The sequence below is a fragment of the Bombina bombina genome, chromosome 3, assembly GCF_027579735.1.
Source record: "Bombina bombina isolate aBomBom1 chromosome 3, aBomBom1.pri, whole genome shotgun sequence".
NCBI classification, from domain to species: Eukaryota; Metazoa; Chordata; class Amphibia; order Anura; family Bombinatoridae; genus Bombina; species Bombina bombina.
In genome coordinates, this window is record NC_069501.1 from 737142179 (window position 1) to 737162363 (window position 20185).

General features: G+C 41.7%; 1 protein-coding gene across 1 annotated transcript in view; it reads left to right on the forward strand.

Annotated features, from left to right (window-relative positions):
• SENP7 (SUMO specific peptidase 7) overlaps positions 1 to 20185 on the forward strand; it is a 625329-nt gene that overhangs the window by 552906 nt on the left and 52238 nt on the right. Inside the window, exons 15-16 of the mRNA XM_053707566.1 lie at positions 449 to 486; positions 2581 to 2649. Coding sequence (XP_053563541.1) covers positions 449 to 486; positions 2581 to 2649 — 107 coding nt within the window. The remainder of the gene's footprint in view (positions 1 to 448; positions 487 to 2580; positions 2650 to 20185) is intronic.

Here is a 20185-nt window from a genome sequence, read left to right on the forward strand (position 1 = left end):
ACAAGACTGAACAAAGAATGTACATGAATAGCACTCAACAACTTAAACTAGAATACGTCTGTGTAGGACGCAGGATAGAAAGGACCTATGCAAAGAACAAACTGTCTGCATAGAGACGTTTTAAAACTTAACTTTTATTATATATTAAAAGCGGATAAAGTGAATACACACAATTAAAAACACTGTAACGCAAAGGGCCCCCCAACAATGTACCAATAATAGCGCTACTCCAGATATCAGTAAGACACCTGAGGAGAGGTGTCCGGTGCAAAGAATCTGAACTGAAACAGGGGTCTCCTCCCCAAGCCACTAATTAGTTATGTTTGGGTTTGCTAAGGTTTTACCTGCCAATAAATAATATAAATTGTGGTTTTCTTTTTCAATTGCATGTGATTTATGTCTTCAAAATAATATGTTCAAGTCATTAATTACATAAAATGTTTTGCAGGAGGCTGAAAAGAGTCAGCATGGAAAAGTTTGTAAAAGGTAATGAAAGTTTAAATAGTTAAATTGCACACTATTATCATCATAAACAGAGAACAATAGCCTTCATAGTAATATCTACATAATTTAAGTGCCACAACAGTCCAAAAATGACATCCTCTAACCTTTTAAAGCAGGGGTGTCCAAACTTTGCTCTCCAGAGGTTTTGGAACTACATTTCCGATGATGCTCAGCCAGCATTTTATCTAGCTGAACATCATGGGAAATGTAGTTCCAAAACATCTGGAGAGCAAAATTTGGACACCCCTGTTTTAAAGCATGTCATTTTTAGACTATCTACACCACAAAGGGGTTAAACGCACAGTAAAAGTACCGCTTGGGACCCGCAGAGAACTGCAGGTCCAGAGTGGAAAACCACTGCTGATCCAGTCAGCAGCTCTAGTCGCACGACATAGATGCGTAACCAGCACTGCTGATTGGATCAGTGGCGGCTTCTGCTTGGGACCAGTAGTACTCTATCGGAATGTTACTTCTACTGTGTGCTTACCCCCATTTAGGTGGTTAAACAGTAGTGTATGTTTGATAGTCATGAAATTGCATGCTCTAACGAATTAGAGCATGTAATGTTTTGACTATTATGGCCTTTTAATTATGAAGGCTGACATAATACATTATTAACGTTAAAGCTATGAGATACATGCTATGAATGTAAAACTAATTTCTGTGATAAAATTCTAAAACTATATCTAAAGTGTGCACCCTGTTTGTAAACTTGTGAATGTTTTTGCTGCTAAAGCACTAAATACTACAATATTGTCTCTTCAGTTCTTGTTCAAGCAATAGATTCCCTTATGTAGTTTCTGATAAAGTGAGAAATTTAATTATTTATGCCCCAGTTGAGTGTGTATGCTGTCTGTGCTGTAGAAATTATTATTGTGAATTGGTGTTAAACTATTGTAAAATGAGTGATATATATATATATATATATGGGCTCAAAATGTCAAGTCCTAAGCTTACTTGCAACTTATGATTCCACCAATCACCTTACCACACCCCTTCTTTGCATATATTTAGCCATTGTGAAACACCTTTATGTGCATTCATTTTAATATTGTTTTATTCTAAACCATAACAAATAAAGTCCCATAAAAATATACATACATTTGCTGGCCATTTGGCAAAGTTATGTAAGGCAGGTTCAATCTAAGGCAGCAGGGGATATGAAACAAAGCAGTTTAGTGTTCAATTTGTATTGTTTAATTTTGCATGAATAGTAACCTGGACAGCTTACCATGGGTGGCCTTTAACTTGACAAAGGGGGCAGTTATTTGAAATAGTTGATTTTGCTTGTGAAAATTTCCACCTATACTGATCTTGTCAATACAGTCGTACAGTATTTGCTATAGAAAAGTTACATAATCAAGAATTAATGGTAGTGGGATAGAAGAAAGAGCCTAGCCCATTTAAAAAAAGTTTTCCTGCAGTTACATTGAATACAACAAAAACATATCCGCTGCTTTGCTGAGTACATTAACCCTTTAAGGGAGCTATTTGCTAAGAATGAACTGTTCTATGGTACAGAGCAGATCCCCCCTTACAATATTTCTTTAAATGAAGGTTTTAAGCACATTCCCATACTTTGCAACCAGACTAGAATACCTGAAAGCAAAAATCTCAATCTATTTTTGTGGCTCATGTTTTTATGTATACAGCTCCAAAACTCTCCTGCCTAAATTCAGAGATGCTGATTAATTGGTACTGATGGCCATCCAGCCTTTTTTATTTATTTACAAATGCCCCCTATGTATTGCCCCCAGACTGAAATCATCCAAACCAGGGCCTCACATAAGCCGCATTCTTGCTTACTATGCCTCTCCTGCTGCCTCTCCTCAGTGGTGCCTCTCTTCACGACACCCACACAAGCATTTAGCTGTCACACCTATGTGAACCACACTTCCCCATTAAATTAAAGGTATCTGGAGATTATTGTTATGGGTGATCACCATTGGAACCGTGATCACCCATACAGGGGCTTGTGATCTGTTGGTCAAAAGAAGGAAAAATAGTGTATGCCTGAAACCTATATTAACACTGTTTATTTATCTGTCATTAAATGTTGTGTTTTGTATATTTTAGGCCCTGTCTTCTCATATTTGATTCTTTGCGTATTGGAAGTGTCCAGAGTACTGTGCATATTTTAAGAGAGTAAGTAGAAATATCTTGAAAACGTGTCTCTCCATTTATCTGCAATCACTTACAATTGTATATTTCTTTGGTAAAATTATGATGGTCCACAGTCATCCATAACATATGGGAAATATTTCCCGCAACAAGGAGGAGGTCAAGAACCCATATCAGAGCCATAACTACCCTCAGGCATCAAAGGAAATCGTCCTTAGCCTCCCCCTGAGGGACACAGGTATTTCCTACTGCAATCCTCTGTGGTACCTGATACCTGCACTGGGTGGGCTCTCTACTGGATAATTCTGCAGCTCCATTGACCAGGATTTGACACACCTGGTAAGCCAGTGGAGGGGTGCTGTTTAAGGTAAGTGACTTTACACAGCACAGACACAGCACAGAGGATATTTGTAAGTACACTGACACAGGTACAGCATAGCCAGGGGTCTTAGCTTGCTCTCCTCATTACACACTTTTGTCTTTTTTTTTCAGGTCCCTAACTACCCTATTCTTATCAGGGACATAGCCAGGCACTGTTGCTCTTAACAGCCCTCTGGAAGCTCTGGGGAAATATTTATGACACTTTTTAGAAAATAGGTGCCGGCTTTTTAAGAAACCCGCTGACTTCTTAGTGCAGTTAGCTGATCAATAGAGGAAACTCTGGTTAGGCAGTGGAACATGTTTCTCTTGTAAGGTGTATCCAGTCCACGGGTTCATCCATTACTTGTGGGATATTCTCCTTCCCAACAGGAAGCTGCAAGAGGACACCCACAACAGAGCTGTCTATATAGCTCCTCCCCTAACTGCCACCCCCAGTCATTCTTTTGCAGCTCTCGACAAGATAGGAAGTATCAAGAGATATGTGGTGACTTAGTGTAGTTTTACCTTCAATCAAAAGTTTGTTATTTTTAAACGGTACCGGCGTTGTACTGTTTTACTCTCAGGCAGAAATTAGAAGAAGAGTTCTGCCTGGAGGTTGATGATCTTAGCGGTTTGTAACTAAGGTCCATTGCTGTTCTCACACATAACTGAAGAGTATGGGACAACTTCAGTTGGGGGAACGGTCTGCAGATTACCTGCTTTGAGGTATGTTCAGTATATTTATTTCTAGAGAGATGAATGAGTTCTAGAAAATGCTGACAGAGCCTTGTGTATTTGAGGTAAGCCTGATGCAGTGATTTAACAGCGACTGGGATCATGCTTACAAAACAGGGTTATACTCTTATTACTTAGTGACAGTTAAACGTTTACATGAATTCAAAAATAGGAAGTTTTTTCTCTGAGGGTGATAACTCTTTATTTGGGGCCTAGTTTCCACATGGCTAATCAGATACTCCTAGGAGTACTTTCTTAAGGCCCCTCTGATATCCAGTACATGGTGGGAGGGGCCTATTTTAGCGCTCTAAATGCGCAGTTTTAATTCAGACTGAGACATCCAGCTTCCCTAGAGGAGTCCTCTGGCACCTGAGGACCATTATAAGGGGTTTATTTCTGCACAAAATCGTACTTGAGGGCAGGTAGGAGCCTCAGCAGAGCTGTGGCAGGGTGCTTAACTGTCTTGTAACGTTTTTTAACGTTTTTAAATCCGGTTTTGGGCCTAAGGGGTTAATCATCCATTTGCAAGTGGGTGCAATGTTGCTTTAGTCCCATACACACACTGTAAAAATTTCAAAGACTTTACTATATTTTTACACTGCTTTGCAGTTTAAGTGTTAGTTTTTTTTTCTCTTAAAGGCACAGTAACGTTTTTGTTTAATTGCTGTTTCTTCTGTTATGTGTGATCAGTCCACGGGTCATCATTACTTCTGGGATATAACTCCTCCCCAACAGGAAATGCAAGAGGATTCACCCAGCAGAGCTGCATATAGCTCCTCCCCTCTACGTCACTCCCAGTCATTCTCTTGCACCCAACGACTAGATAGGATGTGTGAGAGGACTATGGTGATTATACTTAGTTTTTATAACTTCAATCAAAAGTTTGTTATTTTACAATAGCACCGGAGCGTGTTATTGCCTCTCTGGCAGAGTTTGAAGAAGAATCTACCAGAGTTTTTACTATGATTTTAACCGGAGTAGTTAAGATCATATTGCTGTTTCTCGGCCATCTGAGGGAGGTAAAAGCTTCAGATCAGGGGACAGCGGGCAGATGAATCTGCATTGAGGTATGTAGCAGTTTTTATTTTCTGAATGGAATTGATGAGAAAATCCTGCCATACCGTTATAATAACATGTATGTATACTCTACACTTCAGTATTCCGGGGATGGTACTTCACTGGAATTACTCTGTAAAAAGTACATTAAACCTTTTAATAGGTATTTATTATGTTAAACGTTTTTGCTGGAATGTAGAATCGTTTGCATTTTCTGAGGTACTGAGTGAATAAATGTTTGGGCATTATTTTTCCACTTGGCAGTTGCTTGTTTTAATTGTGACAGTTTCGTTTCTCTCTCACTGCTGTGTGTGAGGGGGAGGGGCCGTTTTTGGCGCTCTTTGCTACGCATCAAAAATTTCCAGTCAGTTACTCTTTTATTTCCTGCATGATCCGGTTCATCTCTAACAGAACTCAGGGGTCTTCAAACTTCTTTGAAGGGAGGTAGATTCTCTCAGCAGAGCTGTGAGACTTATATATTGACTGTGATTAAAAACGTTGCTATGTAATTTTTACGTTTCAAATTTAATTATTGTTACTTTACTAATGGGAACAAACCTTTGCTAAAAGTTGTGTTGTTTTCAAGGATTGATGCTATAACAGTTTTTCAGTTCATTATTTCAACTGTCATTTAATCGTTTAGTGCTTCTTTGAGGCACAGTACGTTTTTGTTAAATAAGATTGTAACCAAGTTGCAAGTTTATTTGCTAGTGTGTTAAACATGTCTGATTCAGAGGAAGATACCTGTGTCATTTGTTCCAATGCCAAGGTGGAGCCCAATAGAAATTTATGTACTAACTGTATTGATGCTACTTTAAATAAAAGCCAATCTGTACAAATTGAACAAATTTCACCAAACAGCGAGGGGAGAGTTATGCCGACTAACTCGCCTCACGTGTCAGTACCTGCATCTCCCGCCCGGGAGGTGCGTGATATGGTGACGCCTAGTACATCTGGGCGGCCATTACAGATAACATTACAAGATATGGCTACTGTTATGACTGAAGTTTTGGCTAAATTACCAGAACTAAGGGGCAAGCGTGATCACTCTGGGGTGAGAACAGAGTGCGCTGATAATACTAGAGCCATGTCTGATACTGCGTCACAGCTTGCAGAGCATGAGGACGGAGAGCTTCATTCTGTGGGTGACGGTTCTGATCCAAACAGATTGGATTCAGATATTTCAAATTTTAAATTTAAATTGGAGAACCTCCGCGTATTACTAGGGGAGGTCTTAGCGGCTCTTAATGATTGTAACACTGTTGCAATACCAGAGAAATTGTGTAGGTTGGATAAATACTTTGCGGTACCGGCGAGTACTGACGTTTTTCCTATACCTAAGAGACTAACTGAAATTGTTACTAAGGAGTGGGATAGACCCGGTGTGCCGTTCTCACCCCCTCCAATATTTAGAAAGATGTTTCCAATAGACGCCACCACACGGGACTTATGGCAAACGGTCCCTAAGGTGGAGGGAGCAGTTTCTACTTTAGCTAAGCGTACCACTATCCCGGTGGAGGATAGCTGTGCTTTTTCAGATCCAATGGATAAAAAATTAGAGGGTTACCTTAAGAAAATGTTTGTTCAACAAGGTTTTATATTGCAACCCCTTGCATGCATCGCGCCGATTACGGCTGCGGCAGCATTTTGGATGGAGTCTCTGGAAGAGAACCTTAGTTCAGCTACGCTGGACGACATTACGGACAGGCTTAGAGTCCTTAAACTAGCTAATTCATTCATTTCGGAGGCCGTAGTACATTTAACCAAACTTACGGCTAAGAACTCAGGATTCGCCATTCAGGCACGTAGGGCGCTGTGGCTAAAATCCTGGTCAGCTGATGTAACTTCTAAGTCCAAATTACTTAATATACCTTTCAAAGGGCAAACTTTATTTGGGCCCGGTTTGAAAGAAATTATCGCTGACATTACAGGAGGTAAGGGCCACGCCCTGCCTCAAGACAAAGCCAAAGCTAAGGCTAGACAGTCTAATTTTCGTCCCTTTCGGAATTTCAAAGCAGGAGCAGCACCAACTTCCACTGCACCAAAACAGGAAGGAGCCGTTGCTCGTTACAGACAAGGCTGGAAACCTAACCAGTCCTGGAACAAGGGCAAGCAGGCCAGGAAACCTGCTGCTGCCCCTAAGACAGCATGAATCGAGGGCCCCCGATCCGGGACCGGATCTAGTGGGGGGCAGACTCTCTCTCTTCGCCCAGGCTTGGGCAAGAGATGTTCAGGATCCCTGGGCGCTAGAGATCATATCTCAGGGATACCTTCTAGACTTCAAATTCTCTCCCCCAAGAGGGAGATTTCATCTGTCAAGGTTGTCAACAAACCAGATAAAGAAAGAAGCGTTTCTACGCTGTGTACAAGATCTGTTATTAATGGGAGTGATCCATCCGGTTCCGCGATCGGAACAAGGACAAGGGTTTTACTCAAACCTGTTTGTGGTTCCCAAAAAAGAGGGAACTTTCAGGCCAATCTTGGATTTAAAGATCCTAAACAAATTCCTAAGAGTTCCATCGTTCAAAATGGAAACTATTCGGACAATCTTACCCATGATCCAAAAGGGTCAGTACATGACCACAGTGGATTTAAAGGATGCTTACCTTCACATACCGATTCACAAAGATCATTACCGGTATCTAAGGTTTGCCTTCTTAGACAGGCATTACCAGTTTGTAGCTCTTCCATTCGGATTGGCTACGGCTCCAAGAATCTTCACAAAGGTTCTGGGTGCCCTTCTGGCGGTACTGAGACCGCGAGGAATTTCGGTAGCTCCGTACCTAGACGACATTCTGATACAAGCTTCAAGCTTTCAAACTGCCAAGTCTCATACAGAGTTAGTTCTGGCATTTCTAAGGTCGCATGGATGGAAAGTGAACGAAAAGAAGAGTTCTCTCTTTCCTCTCACAAGAGTTCCATTCTTGGGGACTCTTATAGATTCTGTAGAAATGAAGATTTATCTGACAGAAGACAGATTAACAAAGCTTCTAAATGCATGCCGTGTCCTTCATTCCATTCAACTCCCGTCAGTAGCTCAATGCATGGAGGTGATCGGCTTAATGGTAGCAGCAATGGACATAGTACCCTTTGCACGTCTACATCTCAGACCGCTGCAATTGTGCATGCTGAGTCAGTGGAATGGGGATTACTCAGACTTGTCCCCTACTCTGAATCTGGATCAAGAGACCAGAAACTCTCTTCTATGGTGGCTTTCTCGGCCACATCTGTCCAGGGGGATGCCATTCAGCAGGCCGGACTGGACAATTGTAACAACAGACGCCAGCCTACTAGGTTGGGGCGCTGTCTGGAATTCTCTGAAGGCTCAGGGACAATGGAATCAGGAGGAAAGTCTCCTACCAATAAACATTCTGGAATTGAGAGCAGTTCTCAATGCCCTTCTGGCTTGGCCCCAGTTAAAAACTCGGGGGTTCATCAGGTTTCAGTCGGACAACATCACGACTGTAGCTTACATCAACCATCAAGGAGGGACAAGAAGCTCCCTAGCGATGATGGAAGTATCAAAGATAATTCGCTGGGCAGAGTCTCACTCTTGCCACCTGTCAGCAATCCACATCCCGGGAGTGGAGAACTGGGAGGCGGATTTCTTGAGTCGCCAAACTTTTCATCCGGGGGAGTGGGAACTTCATCCGGAGGTCTTTGCCCAAATACTTCGACGTTGGGGCAAACCAGAGATAGATCTCATGGCGTCTCGCCAGAACGCCAAACTTCCTCGCTACGGGTCCAGATCCAGGGATCCGGGAGCGGTTCTGATAGATGCTTTGACAGCACCTTGGAACTTCGGGATGGCTTATGTGTTTCCACCCTTCCCGCTGCTTCCTCGATTGATTGCCAAAATCAAACAGGAGAGAGCATCAGTGATTCTAATAGCGCCTGCATGGCCACACAGGACTTGGTATGCAGATCTAGTGGACATGTCATCCTGTCCGCCTTGGTCTCTACCTCTAAGACAGGACCTTCTGATACAGGGTCCATTCAAACATCAAAATCTAACTTCTCTGAAGCTGACTGCTTGGAAATTGAACGCTTGATTTTATCAAAACGTGGTTTTTCTGAGTCGGTTATTGATACCCTGATACAGGCTAGGAAGCCTGTTACCAGAAGGATTTACCATAAGATATGGCGTAAATACCTATACTGGTGCGAATCCAAAGGTTACTCCTGGAGTAGGGTTAGGATTCCTAGGATATTGTCCTTTCTACAAGAAGGTTTAGAAAAGGGTTTATCGGCTAGTTCATTAAAGGGACAGATCTCAGCTCTGTCCATCTTGTTGCACAGGCGTCTGTCAGAAAATCCAGACGTCCAGGCCTTTTGTCAGGCTTTAGCTAGAATCAAGCCTGTGTTTAAAACTGTTGCTCCGCCATGGAGTTTAAACCTTGTTCTTAACGTTCTACAAGGAGTTCCGTTTGAACCCCTTCATTCCATTGATATAAAGTTGTTATCTTGGAAAGTGTTATTTTTAATGGCTATTTCTTCGGCTCGGAGAGTCTCTGAGTTATCAGCTTTACATTGTGATTCTCCTTATTTGATTTTTCATTCAGATAAGGTAGTTCTGCGTACTAAACCTGGGTTCTTACCTAAGGTAGTCACTAACAGGAACATCAATCAAGAGATCGTGGTTCCTTCCCTGTGCCCGAATCCTTCTTCAAAGAAGGAACGTCTTCTACACAATCTGGATGTAGTTCGTGCCCTCAAGTTCTACTTGCAGGCAACTAAGGATTTTCGACAAACGTCTTCCCTGTTTGTCGTGTACTCTGGTCAGAGGAGAGGTCATAAGGCTTCGGCTACCTCTCTCTCCTTCTGGCTTCGTAGCATAATTCGTTTAGCCTATGAGACTGCTGGACAGCAGCCTCCTGAAAGAATTACAGCTCATTCTACTAGAGCTGTGGCTTCCACTTGGGCCTTTAAGAATGAGGCCTCTGTTGAACAGATTTGCAAGGCTGCAACTTGGTCTTCGCTTCATACTTTTTCCAAATTTTACAAATTTGACACTTTTGCTTCTTCGGAGGCTATTTTTGGGAGAAAGGTTCTTCAGGCAGTGGTTCCTTCTGTATAATGAGCCTGCCTATCCCTCCCGTCATCCGTGTACTTTTGCTTTGGTATTGGTATCCCAGAAGTAATGATGACCCGTGGACTGATCACACATAACAGAAGAAAACATAATTTATGCTTACCTGATAAATTCCTTTCTTCTGTTGTGTGATCAGTCCACGGCCCGCCCTGTTTTTTAAGGCAGGTAGATATTTTTTAAATTACACTCCAGTCACCACTTCACCCTTGGTTTCTCCTTTCTCGTTGATTCTTGGTCGAATGACTGGGAGTGACGTAGAGGGGAGGAGCTATATGCAGCTCTGCTGGGTGAATCCTCTTGCATTTCCTGTTGGGGAGGAGTTATATCCCAGAAGTAATGATGACCCGTGGACTGATCACACAACAGAAGAAAGGAATTTATCAGGTAAGCATAAATTATGTTTTCACCTTTATTAAAGTGTTTTCCAAGCTTGCTTATCTCATTACTAGTCTGTTAAACATGTCTGACATAGAGGAAACTCCTTGTTCAATATGTTTAGAAGCCATGGTGGAACCCCCTCTTAGAATGTGTACCAAATGTACTGAAATTTCTATAAACTATAAAGACCATATTATGGCGCTTAAAGATTTATCTCCAGGGGATTCTCTGACTGAAAAAAGGGATATTATGCCATCTAACTCTCCCCATGTGTCAGAACCTATAACTCCCGCTCAAGTGACACCAAGTACATCTAGCGCGTCTAATTCTTTTACCTTACAGGACATGGCGGCAGTTATGAATGCTACCCTCACAGAGGTATTTTCCAAACTGCCAGGGTTACAAGGAAAGCGAGACAGCTCTGGGGCTAGAACTAATACAGAGCTTTCTGACGCTTTAATGCCTGTGTCCGATATACTCTCACAATACTCAGAAGCCAAGGCAGGTGAGCCTCTATCTGTGGGTTACATTTCAGACTCAGGGAAGGCGTTGCTTCAGTCTGATTCTGAAACGACAGCGTTTAAATTTAAGCTTGAACACCTCCGCTTATTGCTTAGGGAGGTTTTAGCGACTCTGGATGATTGTGACCCCATTGTGGTTCCAGAGAAATTGTGTAAAATGGACAAATACTTTGCAGTGCCTGTTTACACTGATGTTTTCTTTCATGTAATTATCAAGAGTCCATGAGCTAGTGACGTATGGGATATACATTCCTACCAGGAGGGGCAAAGTTTCCTAAACCTCAAAATGCCTATAAATACACCCCTCACCACACCCACAAATCAGTTTTACAAACTTTGCCTCCTATGGAGGTGGTGAAGTAAGTTTGTGCTAGATTCTACGTTGATATGCGCTCAGCAGCAGGTTGGAGCCCGGTTTTCCTCTCAGCGTGCAGTGAATGTCAGAGGGATGTGAAGAGAGTATTGCCTATTTGAATTCAATGATCTCCTTCTACGGGGTCTATTTCATAGGTTCTCTGTTATCGGTCGTAGAGATTCATCTCTTACCTCCCTTTTCAGATCGACAATATACTCTTATATATACCATTACCTCTACTGATTCTCGTTTCAGTACTGGTTTGGCTTTCTACTACATGTAGATGAGTGTCCTGGGGTAAGTAAGTCTTATTTTCTGTAACACTCTAAGCTATGGTTGGGCACTTTTATATAAAGTTCTAAATATATGTATTCAAACATTTATTTGCCTTGACTCAGGATGTTCAACGTTCCTTATTTCAGACAGTCAGTTTCATATTTGGGATAATGCATATGAATAAATCAATTTTTTCTTACCTTAAAATTTGACTTTTTTCCCTGTGGGCTGTTAGGCTCGCGGGGGCTGAAAATGCTTCATTTTATTGCGTCATTCTTGGTGCAGACTTTTTTGGCACAAAATTTTTTTTCTGTTTCCGGCGTCATACGTGTCGCCGGAAGTTGCATCATTTTTGACGGTTTTTTTGCGCCAAAAGTGTCGGCGTTTCGGATGTGGCGTCATTTTTGGCGCCAAATAATGTGGGCGTCTTTTTTGGCGCTAAAAAATATGGGCGTCACTATTGTCTCCACATTATTTAAGTCTCATTATTTATTGCTTCTGGTTGCTAGAAGCTTGTTCACTGGCATTTTTTCCCATTCCTGAAACTGTCATTTAAGGAATTTGATCAATTTTGCTTTATATGTTGTTTTTTCTATTACATATTGCAAGATGTCCCAGATTGACACTGAGTCAGAAGATACTACTGGAAAATCGCTGTCTGGTGCTGGATCTACCAAAGCTAAGTGTATCTGCTGTAAACTTTTGGTAGCTGTTCCTCCAGCTGTTGTTTGTATTGAATGTCATGACAAACTTGTTGATGCAGATAATATTTCCTTTAGTAATGTTACATTACCTGTTGCTGTTCCGTCAACATCTAATACTCAGAGTGTTCCTGTTAATATAAGAGATTTTGTTTCTAAATCCATTAAGAAGGCTATGTCTGTTATTCCTCCTTCTAGTAAGCGTAAAAGGTCTTTTAAAACTTCTCATTTTTCAGATGAATTTTTAAATGAACATCATCATTCTGATTCTGATAATGGTTCCTCTGGTTCAGAGGATTCTGTCTCAGAGGCTGATGCTGATAAATCTTCATATTTATTCAAAATGGAATTTATTCGTTCTTTACTTAAAGAAGTTTTAATTGCATTAGAAATAGAGGATTCTGGTCCTCTTGATACTAAATCTAAACGTTTAAATAAGGTTTTTAAATCTCCTGTAGGTATTCCAGAAGTTTTTCCTGTCCCTGATGCTATTTCTGAAGTAATCTCCAGGGAATGGAATCATTTGGGTAATTCATTTACTCCTTCTAAACGTTTTAAGCAATTATATCCTGTGCCATCTGACAGATTAGAGTTTTGGGACAAAATCCCTAAAGTTGATGGGGCTATCTCTACTCTTGCTAAACGTACTACTATTCCTACGGCAGATAGTACTTCCTTTAAGGATCCTTTAGATAGGAAGATTGAATCCTTTCTAAGAAAAGCTTACTTATGTTCAGGTAATCTTCTTAGACCTGCTATATCTTTAGCGGATGTTGCTGCAGCTTCAACTTTTTGGTTAGAAGCTTTAGCGCAACAAGTAACAGATCATAATTCTCATAGCATTGTTAATCTTCTTCAACATGCTAATAACTTTATTTGTGATGCCATCTTTGATATCATTAGAGTTGATGTCAGGTATATGTCTCTAGCTATTTTAGCTAGAAGAGCTTTATGGCTTAAAACTTGGAATGCTGATATGTCTTCTAAGTCAACTTTGCTTTCCCTTTCTTTCCAGGGTAATAAATTATTTGGTTCTCAGTTGGATTCTATTATCTCAACTGTTACTGGAGGGAAAGGAACTTTTTTACCACAGGATAAAAAATCTAAAGGTAAATTTAGGTCTAATAATCGTTTTCGTTCCTTTCGTCACAATAAGGAACAAAAGCCTGATCCTTCACCCACAGGAGCGGTATCAGTTTGGAAACCATCTCCAGTCTGGAATAAATCCAAGCCTTTTAGAAAACCAAAGCCAGCTCCCAAGTCCACATGAAGGTGCGGCCCTCATTCCAGCTCAGCTAGTAGGGGGCAGATTACGATTTTTCAAAGAAATTTGGATCAATTCAATTCACAATCTTTGGATTCAAAACATTGTTTCAGAAGGGTACAGAATTGGCTACAAGATAAGGCCTCCTGCAAAGAGATTTTTTCTTTCCCGTGTCCCAGTAAATCCAGCGAAAGCTCAAGCATTTCTGAAATGTGTTTCAGATCTAGAGTTGGCTGGAGTAATTATGCCAGTTCCAGTTCTAGAACAGGGGCTGGGGTTTTATTCAAATCTCTTCATTGTACCAAAGAAGGAGAATTCCTTCAGACCAGTTCTGGATCTAAAAATATTGAATCGTTATGTAAGGATACCAACATTCAAAATGGTAACTATAAGGACTATCCTGCCTTTTGTTCAGCAAGGGCATTATATGTCCACAATAGATTTACAGGATGCATATCTGCATATTCCGATTCATCCAGATCACTATCAGTTTCTGAGATTCTCTTTCCTAGACAAGCATTACCAGTTTGTGGCTCTGCCGTTTGGCCTAGCAACAGCTCCAAGAATTTTTACAAAGGTTCTCGTGCCCTTCTGTCTGTAATCAGATAACAGGGTATTGTGGTATTTCCTTATTTGGACGATATCTTGGTACTTGCTCAGTCTTCACATTTAGCAGAATCTCATACGAATCGACTTGTGTTGTTTCTTCAAAATCATGGTTGGAGGATCAATTTACCGAAAAGTTAATTGATTCCTCAGACAAGGGTAACCTTTTTAGGTTTCCAGATAGATTCAGTGTCCATGACTCTGTCTCTGACAGACAAGAGACGTCTAAAATTGATCTCAGCTTGTCGAAACCTTCAATCACAATCATTCCCTTTGGTAGCCTTATGCATGGAAATTCTAGGTCTTATGACTGCTGCATCGGACGCGATCCCCTTTGCTCGTTTTCACATGCGACCTCTTCAGCTCTGTATGCTGAACCAGTGGTGCAGGGATTACACAAAGATATCTCAATTAATATCTTTAAAACCGATTGTTCGACACTCTCTGACATGGTGGACAGATCACCATCGTTTAGTTCAGGGGGCTTCTTTTGTTCTTCCGACCTGGACTGTAATTTCAACAGATGCAAGTCTGACAGGTTGGGGAGCTGTTTGGGGGTCTCTGACAGCACAAGGGGTTTGGGAATCTCAGGAGGTGAGATTACCAATCAATATTTTGGAACTCCGTGCAATTTTCAGAGCTCTTCAGTCATGGCCTCTTCTAAAGAGAGAATCGTTCATTTGTTTTCAGACAGACAATGTCACAACTGTGGCATACATCAATCATCAAGGAGGGACTCACAGTCCTCTGGCTATGAAAGAAGTATCTCGAATACTGGTATGGGCGGAATCCAGCTCCTGTCTAGTTTCTGCGGTTCATATCCCAGGTATAGACAATTGGGAACCGGATTATCTCAGCCGCCAAACGTTACATCCGGGCGAATGGTCTCTTCACCCAGAGGTATTTCTTCAGATTGTTCAAATGTGGGGACTTCCAGAAATAGATCTGATGGCTTCTCATCTAAACAAGAAACTTCCCAGGTATCTGTCCAGATCCAGGGATCCTCAGGCGGAAGCAGTGGATGCATTGTCACTTCCTTGGAAGTATCATCCTGCCTATCTCTTTCCGCCTCTAGTTCTTCTTCCAAGAGTAATCTCCAAGATTCTGAAGGAATGCTCGTTTGTTCTGCTGGTGGCTCCAGCATGGCCTCACAGGTTTTGGTATGCGGATCTTGTCCGGATGGCCTCTTGCCAACCGTGGACTCTTCCGTTAAGACCAGACCTTCTGTCGCAAGGTCCTTTTTTCCATCAGGATCTCAAATCCTTAAATTTAAAGGTATGGAGATTGAACGCTTGATTCTTAGTCAAAGAGGTTTCTCTGACTCTGTGATTAATACTATGTTACAGGCTCTTAAATCTGTATCTAGAAAGATATATTATAGAGTTTGGAAGACTTACATTTCTTGGTGTCTTTTTCATCATTTTTCCTGGCATTCTTTTAGAATTCCGAGAATTTTACAGTTTCTTCAGGATGGTTTGGATAAAGGTTTGTCTGCAAGTTCCTTGAATGGACAAATCTCTGCTCTTTCTGTTCTTTTTCACAGAAAGATTGCTAGTCTTCCTGATATTCATTGTTTTGTACAAGCTTTGGTTCCTATAAAACCTGTCATTAAGTCAATCTCTCCTCCTTGGAGTTTGAATTTGGTTCTGGGGGCTCTTCAAGCTCCTCCGTTTGAACCTATGCATTCTTTAGACATTAAATTACTTTCTTGGAAAGTTTTGTTTCTTTTGGCCATCTCTTCTGCTAGAAGAGTTTCTGAATTATCTGCTCTTTCTTGTGAGTCTCCTTTTCTGATTTTTCATCAGGATAAGGCGGTGTTGCGAACTTCTTTTACATTTTTACCTAAGGTTGTGAATTCTAACAACATTAGTAGAGAAATTGTGGTTCCTTCATTGTGTCCTAATCCTAAGAATTCTAAGGAGAAATCATTGCATTCTTTGGATGTAGTTAGAGCTTTGAAATATTATGTTGAAGCTACTAAGGATTTCCGAAGACTTCTAGTCTATTTGTTATCTTTTCCGGTTCTAGGAAAGGTCAGAAGGCTTCTGCCATTTCTTTGGCATCTTGGTTAAAATATTTGTTTCATCATGCCTATGTTGAGTCGGGTAAAACTCTGCCTCAAAGGATTACAGCTCATTCTACTAGGTCAGTTTCTACTTCCTGGGCGTATAGGAATGAAGCTTCAGTTGATCAGATTTGCAAAGCAGCCACTTGGTCTTCTTTGCATACTTTTACTAAATTCTACCATTTTGATGTGTTTTCTTCTTCTGAAGCAGTTTTTGGTAGAAAAGTACTTCAGGCAGCTGTTTCAGTTTGATTCTTCTGCTTATAATTTCAGTTTTTTTCATTATAAGATTTAAACTTTATTTTGGGTGTGGATTATTTTCAGCGGAATTGGCTGTCTTTATTTTATCCCTCCCTCTCTAGTGACTCTTGCGTGGAAGATCCACATCTTGGGTAGTCATTATCCCATACGTCACTAGCTCATGGACTCTTGCTAATTACATGAAAGAAAACATAATTTATGTAAGAACTTAGCTGATAAATTCATTTCTTTCATATTAGCAAGAGTCCATGAGGCCCACCCTTTTTGTGGTGGTTATGATTTTTTTGTATAAAGCACAATTATTCCAATTCCTTATTTTTTATGCTTTCGCACTTTTTTCTTATCACCCCACTTCTTGGCTATGCGTTAAACTGATTTGTGGGTGTGGTGAGGGGTGTATTTATAGGCATTTTGAGGTTTGGGAAACTTTGCCCCTCCTGGTAGGAATGTATATCCCATACGTCACTAGCTCATGGACTCTTGCTAATATGAAAGAAATGAATTTATCAGGTAAGTTCTTACATAAATTATGTTTTTCCAGTCCCTAAGAGGTTTTCGGAAATTATTACTAAGGAATGGGATAGACCAGGTGTGCCGTTCTCTCCCCCTCCTGCTTTCTAAAAGAAGTTTCCCATAGATGCCGCCGTACGGGACTTGTGGCAGATGGTCCCTAAGGTGGAGGGAGCAGTCTCTACCCTAGCTAAGAGTACAACTATCCCCGTCGAGGACAGTTGTGCTTTCCTAGATCCTATGGATAAAAAATTGGAGGGTCTCCTTAAGAAAATTTTTATTCATCAAGGTTTTATTCTCCAGCCTCTTGCATGCATAGCCCCAGTTACTGCTGCAGCGGCTTTTTGGTTCGAGTCTCTTGAGGAGGCTCTGCAGGTGGAGACTCCGCTAGACTACATTCTAGACAGGATTAAAGCTCTTAAGTTAGCTTTTGTTGTCTTGCTTCATTCACGTTTGGAAGTGGAGCTGGGAAAGATATCGCTTGTCTCAGCTACAGGGTAGTCTGCGTAAGGACTATAATTGTTTCCCTATCGATGAAAATCCTTCTGACAGAAAAGACAAAATACTTCTCTCTTCAGTCTACTATCTGGCATCTGTGGTTCCGTGTATGGAGGCAATTGGTATGATGGGGCTCCATGGACATCATCCCTCGTTCTGTTTCGTTTGAGAGCTCTGCAGTTGGGCATGCTCAGTCAGAGGAATGGGGATTATTCGGATATCTCTGGGAATAGGTCTAGTTGACAAGAGTCTCTTCCCGTGGGGGGTTTTCAGGAATTTCGGTCTCAGCACACATGCTTCGGAGACCTTCCTGGGCGTTTGTTATTGCGAACACCAGCCTGCTGGGCTGGGAGGAGTCTGGGACTCGTTGAAGGTGCAGGGACATTGGTCCAGTGAGAAGTCTACTCTCCCTTTCATCATTTGGAAGTTGAGAGCGATTTACAATGCTCTGATGGTTTGGCTTCAGTTGTCTTAGTCCAGTTTAGCGGGTTCTAGTCTGAGCAGCGCCTTGAGACAATATAGCCTCTGTGACTTACATCAATTTTTGTCTGGGTTCTTTAGTCGTGTAGAAAGTGTTTCAGATTTTTTTCTGTGGGCAGGTGCTCACAGTTCTGTCTGTCGGCCATCCACTTTTCTGGAGAGTACTTCTGGGAAGCGGAGTTCTGTTCAGACCGACTTCCCATCTCAGGGAGTGGGACCTCCATCCGGAAGTGTTCTTCAGGTTATCAACCAATTGGGGCTTACCAGAATTGGTTCTGATGGCGTTTCCTCAGAACACCAAGTTCCCTAGTTGGGTCGAGGTCAAGAGATCTTCATGCATTTCTGATAGATACTCTGGCAGTACTTTGGAACTTCAGGTTGAATTTCCCTTTTCCTCGGTTTGTTCTCCTTCCATGAGTCTTCGTTCAGATCAAGTAGGAGAGAGTATTGTTTTTTCTAGTTGCTCTTGCGTGGCCTCAAAAGATCTGTAGGCGGATCTAGTAGAGATGTTGTTTTGAAATGTCATCCAAATTTCGTTCTCTGAAGCTGATGGCTTGGAGTTTGATTGCTTGTATCTAAATATAGCCGGACAGATAGCTCAGCTTACTAAGGCACTGTAGCTAAGCTCTGTATCAACCCAAGGGTTGCAGGTTCGATTCCCAGCAAGGTCCACTCAGCCTTTCATCCTTCCGAGGTCGATAAAATGAGCAGCGCCTTGAGACCCTTACGGGCGCTTACAAGTACCCAATTCATACATACGTTTGTGCAGAGTAATTATATTACCTTTGAAGCACATTTTAAGGAGTTAACTTTTGGTACCCTCAAGTGTCAGACTTCAACTACCTCCATTATTATTATTTTAACTTACCAGGAACTAAATGATCTTTAATGCTGTGACAGGGGCGACTTTGCAGACAAGTTCTAATACATGTGTTTAGAGCGTGTTATAACGGATAACTTATGTAAAAAACACAACAATATCTAATACAGTGCCAGCAGCACAATACAAATATGTAAAATATATCATATAGATTAATTTTTATGTATGAATCCTAAAGTTGTAAAACACAATTTTAACAAGCAAGGAGAAACTTCAACTTTAGGAAGCCGGTGACCGCAAAGACAGTCTACTTTCATGTTATCAGCCACCAGAGTCAATTTGCAAGCAAGGCAAAGCGTTACCGTGAGTCCAGAAGCCACTATATGAGAGGATATCAAGATAGTTCTTATGCGATATGAATCCTAACAAATCCTTAGCTGGTGTCTCTGTTAATGTGTCCCGAGTCTATGTCTGGGTGCGTGTTCCACACATGTCTTCGGGTTGCAGGCTGCTCTCATCCGTGAAGCTGGCTGGAACACTGGTGGCAGACGGGAAGCTTGACTGTGTTATATTTGCGGCCTTCCAGGAGCCCCCCACAAACCCCCGTAAGGTCTTGCCATATGCCTGATGCCTTTCCCTGTGCAGGATCTTGTTCAATAGGCCAGGCGGATTCACTTTGAGCGTTGTACTGAGTATATTGTTCTCATCTCGTTCTATAGTCGTGGAATTATGCAGTGGCTCAGGGAGCTCTCCTCTATACATAAGCTTGGGTGTTAGTGAGGCGATGTCTTTAAAAGGCTGAGAGTCCCCTTGGTGACTGCTAACGGCGGGAGTTTGCAAGTCTGGTGCTGTAAGTAGAACTGCAGTTGCTGAGCCCACCACAACACAGCGCTTCAGCAGATAATTCATTGGGGCCCTTTCTAAGAGTTGCTGGAAGAGCTCTTCTATCCTGGCCATGTGGTTGTTTAAGCTGATGTCGTGATCAGCTTCACTTGTGGCAGCCATTTTAGTTGTGGTGCGTTAGAAACTTTTCGTTTATTTGTTGTTCTCTCTTTTGTTGTTACGTCCTTTCTTGTCAGGGAGTTAGATCTAGGAGATCTGTGCAGAGTTCTGGCAAAGACCCTCGATTGCTCGAGGGGGGTGGTGCTGCATACTTATGAGCTGCCGCTCTAGGCCTCTCTTGTCCGATGCCGGGCTCAAACCTCAAAAATACAGTGCAATCTTTCAATATTTAAAGTACTGCTAGGCAGTGCAGCCAAATAGTTATATGAATATGTTGTTGCTCTGTGGGATCCCTCTTATAATCGGCGGATTCTGAGTGTTCAGTAGGAGCTCAGGGAAAGTGCGACCACGCAGGAACGCTGTTCGGACACGCCCCCCCTATTCCTTCTTTTCATGAAGATCGTCTGTTGCACATCCTAGATGTTGTGCAGGCCCAAAATTTTATTTACAATCTCAGGACTTTTGTTAGTCTTCTGCATTGTTTTTGTTTTTCTGGATAAACATAAATGCCGGAAAGCTTCTTCCACTTTTCTTCTCTTGCTGAGAAGTGTTAATTGTAGGGCTCATAAGCCTGCTGGAC